Consider the following 12,873-nt stretch of genomic DNA (forward strand, 5'->3'; position numbering starts at 1 on the left):
AATGTTTTGTGGAACTGAGCAGATCAAAGTTACTGAGAACTTCACCTTTCTTTATTTTCAGATTCGTATGTATGATGGACACAGGTTAGCTGGTCATGTGTCGCCTCATTTTGTATCTCATTATTGTTTGATTCTAATTAAGGAATTAAGAAATGCTTTAAGGGGCCGAGTCTTAAATGGCAAGTCAATTAGAAATGAAGGCAAAAGAAGTTCATGAGCAGCAAAAACTGGCTACTGATTAAGAAAAGTGTTAGAATGAAAACCTGCAGATGCTGAGGCCTTCAGGGTTCAGAGTTAGACACCCCTAGTGTAAGATGTAACAGGAACATGTTCACTGTCTCTCAATTTAAAATATATTTAGTACATTTTGTAGAGGGAAAATGTAATAATTATAACTAGATGTGCATATCAGACTTCAAATTGGCGAGAGATGTTTTACAGGCGCCAAGTGAAGACTTCTGTTGTTATCAGCAAATCTTTTTACGCTTGTAAATACAGTTACAGGAAAGGAAACGAGTGCAGATTGCTGCCATACCCACATGAGCATGCAATTAACTTAGAAACTGACCCTGAATAAAATACATCAAGATGTTCTCAGCAGCTGGAATTAAAAGGCAAGTGTAACCCTCATTTATTGATTTTGTGATCCAGCTTGTTTCATTGATGGGGCTGCAGCGACCTTCTACCAGTGCAATTGGGTACGTGGCAGCAAATGACCCCGCAAAGGATGCCAGTCCATTACAGGACACACACACACACACACACCCATGGGGCTAATTTAGAATCAACACTCTCCTGTAACTGATCATTGTCCATGTGGAAGTTATATGTTCTCCTCATGTCTGGGTAAGATTTCCTTCTACATCTTCAAACATGTTCAAATCCAAGTTGGCTGAGTGAGGGAGTGTGAGTGTGAGTGGGCCCTGCGATGGACTGACATCCTGATCTGGACTTCTCCTGCCTTGTGCCCAGTGCTGACAGAACAGACCCTGGGCCCCTGCCACCCTCAACTGAATTAAATGGGTTTGAGAATGGTGTGTTCTGTTATTCAGCACATAATGCCCAGGTCACGATTTGGACTGACCACTCTGGAGCTATGAAATTAAAACTCTTTCAGTTGTACCACTGTGCCATCTACCTGCATAATGGACAGGTGTAAAGCCATGATGTAATGACAGAACTAGACACAAATATTATAACAAATAGTGTTAATCTCGGCTATATCGACAGTGCGTGGTCCTCTGGACAAATAACTTGACCCTTTGATCTCCCATCTTGATTTACTTAATTTACAACATGGAACAAAGAGCTACAATGTTCATTCTTAACTGACAAATAAACAAGGCTAGGGTGATGCTGCCTGATCGTTCTAGGGCCTTGGGTTCAACACCTGCATGTGGATTTTGCCAACTTCTTCAATGGATTGGCATCCTGCTGCTTTCTGCTTTGTCCCTGCTGTTACTGGACTAGGCTCTGTCGTCCTGCAAGGTCTATAATGGAAAATGGATGAATAAAGCAACTATGGTGGTGTCTGATATATACATACAGGGGATACCATGAAGGTGTCTCTTCATAAAGAGAATAATGCTTTAATATTTGAAATAAAAAATGGTGCCTCTACTAAAAATAAAGCATGCAAGGCCTGAAATCACTTCTGGGGTCATGGGTGAGTCTCCTTTTCTGCGGGGACACCATGCTAGAGCTCCCTCTAATGCCTCCTGGTGCTCCTGTGCTCCTCAGATCTCAGTGCCTTTTAAAGAGCTGGCTTGCTAATAACTTGAATAATCCCATAAACATGGATAAAGTACAGACTAATAAAGATTGGGAAAGTACACACCAGTCACCTACCAAGCATGCACCTTGTCATCAAATAGTCAACTCGGCCCTTGCTAGGGACATTTTGCTGCCACCTTTTGGTCAGGACATCCCGTATCTCCATTGCTTTGCTCTGTCTACTGCCTGTCCTGCAGAAATCTCCTCAAACTCCTTTTGGCCATTGCTTTGTCTTAATGGGTTATCTGCCTTAGTTTCTTAGGAGGACATTGGATTCTTCCACGTGGGGTATGAGGCTATGGGGTGGTCTCTCAGTCTCCCTGAAATTTTTCTATAGGTTTGCACCCTCTTATGTGCCGCATTGGCAGTACTGATTATCACTGGAAATCCCCTGGCAGCCATGCACCTCTTTACAATCCCTCAATACATTTTTGTGCCAACTTTGTCCTGGTTAGATTCAAGGAATAATAATAATATTTTTACTTATAGGTAAATAATAATTAGATATCAAATGTACCAATTATCAGAAACTAGCTGCACTAAATTTCCATAATATTATAAGCAGGATTTACTGTATATCCAGCATATGCCGAGGTTTCATAGACAGGCCCCAGCTGCTTCTTGGAACTTCTTATGTGGTGCTGAAAAAGATAATAGAACAGCCTCTCCAGTTTCAGTCATCTTTGATAGGAAAATTCCTTCAGGATTTAGCAATGGAGGTCACAAAAAGAAAAGTTAAACATGACCCTCAAGGCTCTGTCTGTCTGCCTCTATATATAGGGAGGAATTAACCTTTTGCTGTCGCTTGACTCATGGAGACAACTGAAATCCTCGACATGCAGACTAAGCATGCTTTGATAGTTTGAATATGGTTCAATGGGGCGGCACATTCTGAAAACTTCAGAGTTTATAACCATCTTAGTCATTTAGAACGCAGGTCTCCCTCCCAGTATGCTACACAAACTTGAAGTAATCCAGCACCGTCTAGTACAAGAGATGTGTGCTCGGCGTTTGGTTAAGTGCCTGTCATATAGCATGTTAGAATACAACCCTCATTACAGAATTTGATGAAACAGTTGATTATTAAGCAGAAGACAACAGACAGTGTTGTGGCTCAGCTGGTTCTGCTTCCACCTCATAGATCCATCGTACTGGGTTGGAAACTGGATCCAGTTGCCGAATCTACACATTCTCCCTGAGTCCGGGTGGGTTTTCCTCTGGGAGCTCCAGTTGTGCTACTTCATCTCCAAAAATGAGCAGGTTAGGTCAACTGCTGATTCCACATTGGCCCCGTTATTTGTACAGGGTTTTCTTATAGCATTTTTTAATATTTTGTATTTTCTAGTCTCTTGTCTGTTAGTCTCATTTAAAGCTTTTTGTTTCCTGTATTCATCTGTAGTTAGTGTTTTATGCAAATATTATTAGTCTCCAATATTGTATATGCTCTGTTTTTCATTTTGAATTTCTGTGAATCACTTTGAGCATTGGAAAAGTGCTATATAAATAAAATGTATTATTATTATTACCCCACTCAAATTGGATTAAGCTGGTTTACAAATGTTATGTGGTAACAAGGTGTCGCCTCTCACTTTCTCCAGAACTTTCTGATTAGATCAGCGTTTTACTTGGGCAGATCGTTTTGGTCATTGGCCATAACAAATCAAGCTCTAGAGTCTAACACTAACACTACACCTTTTTATTCATTTAATACACGTTATTTCCATACTTAAATTTCATGTGTATAACTAATTACACACAAGACAGCGCATTTAACGCTGCCGGCTCCATCACTAAGTGGACACTGGACCCCTCCTGCTACTTACAGCCCGTGTCCGGTGAAGCCCCGCCTCTGGGGCGGAGACTATCAGTGCCCGCTCCTCCTACTCCTCCTCTTGGCTGAGAGACTGTGCTTGGTGGCAGACTGCAACGTTGCAGGACTATGTGAGTTTAGAGGAATCGTGCACGAGCAAAGGGGGCAGCACTTCTTGAACTCCCACCCTAAAAAAAAAAAAAAAAAGTTTGTCCTGAGTGGGTGCGACAGGTATGTAGCGGAGGCGCAGATACGCTGGACTGTTAAAGCCGAGCTGACCGCTGACACTGAGGATTGTCTGTCGAACTCTACAGGACGGGGATATATAAAGCAGACCTCTGCGACTGGACGCTGCGGTTCGTACCTGTTCTGGAGTCGGCACTTGTGTTGCCACGTTGGGGGGTTAGCGGGCCACAAGGCTTCTTCGGTTTTCTTCGAGGTGTTACTCCCGCCAAGATGCCCCGGTCTTTCCTCGTGAAGAAGTACTTCGCCACGAAAAAACCGAATTACAGCGAACTGGAAAGCCAAGCAGGTGAGTTTAAGCACAGGCAGATTTCCGCTATTAGTTTGTGTTTTGTGCGTTTTTTTTATTGCTTCCGACAAATGTTGTGACAGTTTTAGTAGCAATGTGTAAATCACGTAGAGACACTCCGGGGGCTTCTTTAACCCCTTACGGAGCCCGCACCGCTTTTTATGTAGCGCCTTAGAAAAGTCGGCGCCAGTTGAGTGAAATGGAGTCCGTGGAAGGCAACCCCTCAAAATTGCTTCTGTTAAAACAAAGAAGGTGGAATGTTAGAATAAATGCCTGCCTTTGTTAGCCGGCCTGCAAGCCTTTTTGTTGTTTATTTCTCCCTAAACTTCATAGCTGGAACGGCAGGTCAAAGGTCTCAATATTACATTTTCATGGCGCATGTTGAACTCGTGAGCTCTTTAAAAAGCAGCTGTCCAGGTGCCCGGGGAGGCGAGTTTTAAAGGTAGTTGCTTAACCAAACGTTTCCTAATTCTCCTTTAATTCTAAATGATCTTGTTGCTGTGCTCGTTTAAGGGCTCCTTCCACAGGTAGACCCGCAGGTGCACTGATTCACCGGGCGGCCACTCGTCGCGTGCACGCGCACTATCTCACAAATCGCAGGGTGGTCCCTATAATCGTTTCGTCTTCATCTAGTCAGTTTTCAGGTTTAATGTGCGCCTTAGTTGTATCCCGCTAGTAATAATTAACAACAAAAAAAAAAAAAGTGGCCAAGATGTGATTCTTGGAAGGAGCTTCGCAGTTGTCCTTCCCCAGGGGAACTGGAAGCGAATCCCGTCTCCATTTCTGTAGTGACATTGGAAGCAGGGCATCCACCAGCTTTAATTTAAAGGCGTGATTGTTCTTGGATTAAGACATAATTTGGCATTAAATCATGCGGGGTCGAGGTCGGGAATCATTGCTTTAAGCATCGGGAACTCGCTCCCCCAATTGAGACAAGCGCGCGAGTAGGGGAAGCCCCTGACTACTTTCATGTAAAGTATTTTTTTTTGTCAAAGGAGCCCGCTTTTCGTTGAGTCTGTAACTGGACGCAGTCTCCTGGCCCACATTTTCATAAGTGGCCTGCTTTCAGATTAAAGTAGCTGCGCCTACTTGCGAGTGAGCAAATGGAAACCTGCGAGCGCTGTCTTCAAGCCTGTCCAGCTCGGCACCGGGCACTGCTGTTTGTTTTATGCAAGTAGATAATGTCAAATTTTTTTTTTTTCCGTGGGATAAATTAGCACCTTCTTGCCAAGTGTATTAGACAAGCAAATGTGAATAAGGTATTTGGAATTTGCAGACTAATTTCAGTGATAAGCTTTTTAATAGATGAACAAAACTGCTCAGAAGTGTGGTGGAAAACCTGGCGTTTTACTAGAAATAGGGAGTATCTCGCAACATTGCAAGATGCAAAATATTTTTGTAATTGTTAGCTTTGCAATATGGTTAGTGAGGCTTAATTGGCCACACACGTCAGGTTTTGAATATTACAGCTTGTTTGGTGGTCTTATCTACTGTTGTACTGTTTCTGTGACTAGGGCACGTTATGGTATGCACTTAGTTTAATGTTAATTCAGAGTAATGCATAGCCACATTTGTAACACTGCAAAATAAAGTCCATTTAATTAAGGCAGCATGACTGTGGTTTGGAAGGGAGGATAAGGGACATTTCCTGCCCATAGTTGGCATTAGGGATTTCAGCACCATTTTTTCAAATCATTTTCCAGACATTATTTAAAAAAAAAAAAAAAAAAAAATTCAATGACAGACTCGCCAGCATAGCAGGAGATTTTGGCATTATGTAAACATATAGGTGCCAGCTGTGCCACGTGGCAAAACTCGTGCATTGGCTTTAAGATGGCACAAGTGGCTAGTTTCATTGAAACAGCTTCATCATCCTTGTTAGGCAAAATATTGTATAATAGGAAAATGTAATACAGTATCAAAAGGCAGATTGTGTGATGTAGTGGTTAAGGCCTTGGGCTTCAGATCTTGCGATTATAGGTTCAAATCATGCCTCTAATCCTGTGAGGCCATGAGCAAGTTGCATCACCTGCCCGTACTCCAATTGGAACAACAAAAAAGAAATGTAAGCAATTGTATCTCAAGTATTGCAAGTCACCTTGAATAAAGGCGTCAGCCAAATAATAATGAGAGGTCTAGGACAGACTGTATTTCCCTTACAAGATCAAGGGTGCAAAGTGATTCTTGATTTGCTCGTTTAATATATGACCTGTCCTCATTTCTGGAGAGTGGTTGTGCCAGATGTCCATTATTGTGACCTCACTATTATTAAACGTTGGTGGCACAGTGGTGACTACATAATGGGTTCAAATCTGGCATCTAGTCATTCTCTGTGCAGAGTTTGCATGTTCTCCACATTTCTTTATTGGTCTTCCTCCCACATATCCAAAGATTTGCTTGGCAGGTTGATTAGTAATTCTAAATTTGCCCATAGTCTGTGTGTGAGTGGGCGCTGATTCAGACTGAAGCCAGTGTGAGGCTGTTTCTTGCCTTGTTTGAGTGCTGTTCCTTACAGTTTACCTGAATTAGTTTGAGAGGATCAAAGAGCGTATAGATTTTAAAATATGGTAATACTATTGATTGCCGTTGTTGCCTCAAAGTCCCAAAAATCTCAGGCTCCGTTCCCTGCTGTTATTGTGTGGAGTTTTTGCATCCTCTGTTGGTCCACTTGGTTTTCTTTGTTCTTCAATGACCCAAGGACATGCATGTTATAACTGGCAAGGTTTGCAATGACCCCCTGGAGGTTAGTGTGTGGGTGTGCTTGAGTCTGAGATATTTACATGTGTTTCTGTCAGTTTGTATATTCTTTACCTCTCTGTGATCAAGTAATAGAAAAAACTGGAGTTCATAAAACCGATGGACGTTAATAAGCAGCTAAGAGTATGCCAGTTAGCTTTGATTTTGATCAGCCACTGCTGTAGGTGGAATTACTATCTGCTCCATTCCTTGTGGAAGACCAGCAAAGTGGGGGTGCTCTTGGTTCCACATCTTTCGACTTATTTAATGCAAGTTTTTGTTAGTATAAATGTGAAATGTATACCATCAAGAATGGAAGCAAGCAAACTGAAACAGTGTTCAAGCCACATTAGGAAGGATGTCCTTCAGTTGCCCAGTCATCTATTTCAAAAAGACTTTTGTTCATTCTTGTATTTTACCCCTAAAAAAGTTGATGAACCAATGGACGCTGAACGAGAAGATCAGCAACACTCCCATACGGCACTACTTCTCATTGAAATAGTCTGCCAGTCTGATCAGGTTGTTCAAAGCCCATCATAATCTCTTCTTGCGCAGGATACTCTCATCATGTTCCCTAACACTGTGACAGGAGGCTTAGTGTGCTCCTCCACGCCAAGTGGCCGATGTGGGGCAGTGTGCATGCGTTGATAATACCTTTTATTTATATAGCGCCTTTTTTGCTTGAAATGTGGCTCCTTTCCAAATGTAATACCCTTTACACCTGCACCCTTCTGGTTTGTGTTCTGTGGTCTCCTCCACCTTGGTATACTGAAATTGTGTTAAGGGTCTATCTTGCTTTTGTGAACAAAGTAAACTTAAAGATTTATTGAAACGTAGTCTCTGAAAGTTAATGATCTACAGGCATTTGGACTGATGAGCTTTGGTGGCACCAGAGGAATTAATAGGAGCCAAGATGGCTTTGAGCAAAGACATTGCTTATTGATTACATTTAATCTGGTGAACCCTGTGCACTCATTGATGAGTAAAATCAATTTAATAGTTTTTTTTTTTTTCCCTTTTTCCCTGCAGTTGTCCTATCCCCACTACAGCCGTCAGCTCTCAAAGAGACAGAGATTACAGCTGGTTGCCCACCAGTTATTGTGTGGGACGTAGGGGTACTCCCAGCTCTCTACAATGCTGAAGCAAGTCCGTCTTTGGAGAGTCCCACCCCACTTGATCTGAGTTCCTTATCCAGCAGTGAGGAAGATGAGTGTCGGACCTCTGATCCACCTAGTCCTGCTGAAGCGGACCTCTTTCAGTGCCTTGAATGCCATAAATCTTACAGCAGCCCTGCTGGGTTATCTCGCCATCAGGTGTCGCACTGCCGCGGTGCTTCCTCTAGGCTGGTGGGCCGAGCCTTCCGCTGCAAGCACTGTCCCAAGGAGTATGGCAGTCTGGGAGCCTTGAAGATGCACATACGGTCCCACACCCTGCCCTGTGTCTGTCCAACTTGTGGGAAGGCCTTCTCTCGGCCCTGGCTGCTTCAGGGACACATCCGAACACACACTGGTGAGTCGTTGGAAAGCATCTATGTGAATAGGGTTTTTAGAGGCACAAGTGGATTTGAATTGCATGCAATGTTGATCAGTATATTAAGATTAATATAAAGTTATGTGCAAAAAGCTGTACACAGAAACATTAAGGATAGTGGATGCTGATTTACTGTGCCCATTTTTATTTTCTCCCCCCCCCCCCACCCCACATTCCCAATTTTTACTGCAAACCGGGGCATTTATTTATTTTCCTCTTTGCATTTCAGGAGAGAGGCCCTTTTCCTGCCAACACTGTAGCCGGGCATTTGCTGACCGATCTAACCTGCGGGCTCACTTGCAGACTCACTCGGACATCAAAAAGTACCAGTGTACAAAGTGCTCCCGAACCTTCAGCCGCATGTCCCTTTTGCACAAGCACACAGAGATGGGCAGCTGTGGCTCCTCCTGAGATGCTAATTTGTCAACTCCTTTTCGGACTTGGGGGTGGGGAAGTAAGGGGGCTGTGACAGTGGGACACATGCGCATTGAGTCAAGGTCATCAACACTTTTAAGTTGTCTCTGCCTTGCTTGTTTCCAAAGCTTGGGAGTCACCTGTTTGCATGTCCATTGTGATGGACAGTGGTACTCTGTCCTGGTGGCAACTTATTTCATTTTCTCAGAGCTCTCCAAGAAGGACAATGATTGCCCTTGGCCTGTTCCTGTTGACCATCTGTACAAGCCCTGCTCACTAGGAGAGTGATCTACCCTTTGCCTTCACTGGATGCTGAACTGCAGAGTAAAAGAGACAAGTCTGTTCATTCAGGTTTTAATTTTTAAGGGATTTGTTTCAAGCCATATACTGTACATCACAAACATGCATATGCGCGCACACACACACATACACAGACAGAGTGGTCCAACAAAGAAACAGGTGTCAGGCCGAAGCAGCGGCCGTGTTGGAACAGCTGAGAGCGTTAGTTTCTCGGCCTGGGTGTTGACAGGTGCAGATACTAGTCTTAACACAAGGCTGTTGACAGTTGTGTTCCTGCAGGGTGCTGTGGCAAAAAGTAAACTGACGTGCTTCAATGCGGATGGGTTCAATAGTGTGCTTTTCCTCAAGTGTCACCTCATTTGTAATGGCTAGTTCTGCATAACCTTTTAACTGGGGAAGCTTTCCCCAGATATGCCAAAAATGATGAATAGCCCAGGATCATCGTCCTCCTCGTACAAATGTCTGTAGACCTGCAGTAAAATCCTTGTATGGGAGAGTTGAACATTTCTTGCCTCTCCATTTCATCAGTTTGTTTGTTTATTTTTGAGAAGAGCCTTGAGCAAATGTCATTAGTTTGTTCTTTGCTGACCGTACTGGATGTCTGCGTCCTGCATCTGGAGATTTACTGTATTTTGGCCTTGGGTTTCTGTTGCTGACCAGAAGTCTTTTGAGAACTATTTACATTTTAGACTTGGCTTTCTTATGTCAAATGATGGGCTCACAATTTTATTTTATTTTTATTATTTTTTTTTTTTTAAATTACTGCCATCTGTAATTGAACTTTTTTCATTTAGGTTTTCAGACTTTTCAATAAAGCAGTTTTTTTTAATGAGTGTGTGAAAGGTGCTTACTTGTCCCAGTGGAAAGAACTAAATGACCTTTTATTAATAAACCATTTGTCTTCTAGGAGGCTTCCCCATACTTGGAGTTACTGATAATGTGTGTCTCAAATATTAGAGAGAGGCTGCCATCACATTGAAGAACATAGGATTCCTCTTTGGAGGTCATATTGGAACAGCTACTGCTGCATGTGCTCCTTTTCACATTATGGTGTGTGGTACTTGGTATCCTGGTTTTAAAATCTCCTAAATCTATGTGCAGAGCGGCCCCACTTTTGATATGAAGGAAGGTGCAGCAGGTAGTGCTGCCATATTATGGATCCAATATACTGAGTTTGAGTGCTATGCCCAGTTATTGTCCATGTGCAGCTTCCCTGTTCTCCCTTGTCAAGGATATTTTTCTGTCTTGTGCCCAGTGGTTCCAGTTACCTCATGCCATGGGACCTCATGATAGGATAATTGTTGTATGTGTGTATAACTTAGTTTTGAAATAAAGTTGTTACGCAGGGCTCCAGTTGCAGAAAATAGACATGAAAGCTACATTTCCTTAAAGGCAAGCAGGTTTGCTTTTAACCCTTAAAAGTGTTAGCAAGTACAAATATGGGATGGCTAGTTGCATAAAAATTAAGTTTGCCAATCAAAGGCAGGCAATGTTGGGTTTTACATGTTCAGAACCCTGCATGTGTGGCCTCCATCAAAGAGATCCAGTCTTTTCAAAGATGATTAATGGTTCATTAATGACATTTAAAATGTCCGTCATGTACTCCATGATGAGTTATAACTACCCATCAGAGTGAATTGACATCCATGGTTCTTGACTTTATTAGGCAAATAGCTAATTTTTACAGCCATTAAATCCTGTTATTTGACCAGTAAGTGTTTTTGTATGTAAAAATATACAAAATTTTAATTTTTTCCTTTTCTGCCTATGATTTCCCGCCCAACTAATAAAAGGGCACACTCTGCCAAGAAAATACTTGTGGTGAACAACATGTGCTCAATATCACTTGGTCTTCCCCACTCTAGTCCACAAATGCGTAGGTTACTCAAAATGGCCATTTTCACTTTTGCTCTGATTTGAACTCCTTGCTATGTTTAATTGGGTAAAAAGCCTTTCACTAAGGAACTTTGGGTTTTTATATTGGTAGAAATTTGACACCCCCCACTTTAGGAGTCGCTTGTGCACTGTCTGCCCCACTTCGAAATCTTTCCTCTTGGCTTTATCCCCTTCTCCGTCCATTTTTTTTTCCACTTCAGGCTACCCCTATTATGGCTTCTGTTAGGCTGAAGTTGTTCGTGTGTAGAGCTGGTTATGGTAAGGATAGTGTTTTGGGTGGCAGTATTGACCGCCTCAATTGGGGTAGAGTATTTCCCATGCTGTGTCATTTTTATATGTATGTGTGTGTGTGTAATAAATATATATATATATATATTACTGTGTATATATAATATAAAAATCTCTCACACACACACACACACCTACCCTGTTGGGGTAGAGCAAGGCTGTTGGTATGCTACAAGTGCTGGTTTTTGGACAGGCCCGATATTATTAAAGACTGTGGGAATGGCCTCAGAGTTATTGTTGTCTTTTCTCACGTAGGATGGAATATAATTAATTTTCAAAACAATAATCTAGTGAAGGGTCTGGTAAACCCCAAATGTCTATGGTGACATTGAGTACAAGGCAGGCACAAAGCCTGGAATGAGGTCAGTTCACTTTCCTTGTTTATAATGGACCATTTCAAGTCAGCAATTAACTTAACATGCGTGTGTTTAGGATGACCAAAGAAGATGGAAATGGAGTAACCTGGTTCCAAAACACGGTGAGAACATGTGAACTTTATACAGACCTTGACCAGCCTAGATTTTGAACCGTGGTCATTTGAGCTGCTAAATTGCACTGTTAACCATTGAGCACCCATTTATAGAGAGTGTGTATGTGTAATACAGTATACTGTGTTTAGATATGTAAAACACTATAGACTTTTTCTAGCAGTAATGGTTCCAAGTTCCTTACAAAGTTCAACTTATGTGGATTTACTTATAAATGCAGGTCACTTTCAATTATATAAGTCATTGGGGGGGTGAAGCCAAGTGTGGTATTTGTGTGGTAAAGGACAGACGTATGTGGCATGAAAAGGTAACAAACAAAACTAGGTTGAGGAGCCGATAAGGACAACACATGTTGGTGTTAACTTTAGCGTGTTTAACATGGAGAGCAGTTGAAAGTCAGAGTGTACTTGTTCATCGTCCAGGCCATGTTTACTCAGAAAGCACATTGCCACATTCACTGAAATTTGAGCCCCACTATCCCAGTGATGTTTTCAGTTGATACTTCAGTCAAATCTAAATAAAGAATTCTTCTCCTCCAACCCTGATTTAACAAATATTTTCAATGTAAACTGCCACTTTAGTTGGAGCTAATCTTGCTTGCTTTCCTCATTCCAATGTATTTGTCTATACTGTGTATGAGTGGGGTTACATCCTACGCAAGGTCCAGGCTTCTTTTTTGTGGTGGGGGAGGACATGTGGTTCATGTCAGAAATGGAAAAACATATTCATCTGCCTCCTGCAGTAATTTTCTGCACATGTGCAGCCTATGGAGTGCTTGTTGAAGGGAATGGACACTGAAGTCTTTGTCTTTCACTACAGCGTTTCTAAGTCCGAGCCCTTGGGGTGGGGGGTGAATTGAGCTAATAAATTAAACTCTGCATGCCAGAATATGAAGAATAACCAGGCCTTGTCCCTAAGAAATGAAAAGGAAAGTGGGGGGTCTGAGGCAAGACATGAGACAGGATGGAGAGGCAGAGAGTCTGAAAGAGTCTAGTAAGGACTGATGACACATGCTGTGGTACACAAATGTGCTTTAATGTTTTCAGCTGATTAACCAGATAAAAATGTTTCTGTGCATAATGTCTGGTCATGCAGATTTGGGTCAA

At 42.3% G+C, this 12,873-nt stretch overlaps 1 protein-coding gene across 1 annotated transcript; it reads left to right on the plus strand.

The window, feature by feature from the left end:
• The first annotated feature begins 3,660 nt into the window (after positions 1 to 3,660).
• On the plus strand, positions 3,661 to 9,857 carry snai1b (snail family zinc finger 1b). The gene is made up of 3 exons (XM_028811596.2): positions 3,661 to 4,115; positions 7,881 to 8,360; positions 8,611 to 9,857. Exons 1-3 carry the CDS (start codon positions 4,040 to 4,042, stop codon positions 8,790 to 8,792), a joined length of 738 nt encoding a protein of 245 aa, XP_028667429.1. The 5' UTR covers positions 3,661 to 4,039; the 3' UTR covers positions 8,793 to 9,857.
• Positions 9,858 to 12,873: the final 3,016 nt, after the last annotated feature.

The sequence above is a fragment of the Erpetoichthys calabaricus genome, chromosome 10 (assembly GCF_900747795.2).
Source record: "Erpetoichthys calabaricus chromosome 10, fErpCal1.3, whole genome shotgun sequence".
In the NCBI taxonomy this organism is placed as follows: Eukaryota; Metazoa; Chordata; class Cladistia; order Polypteriformes; family Polypteridae; genus Erpetoichthys; species Erpetoichthys calabaricus.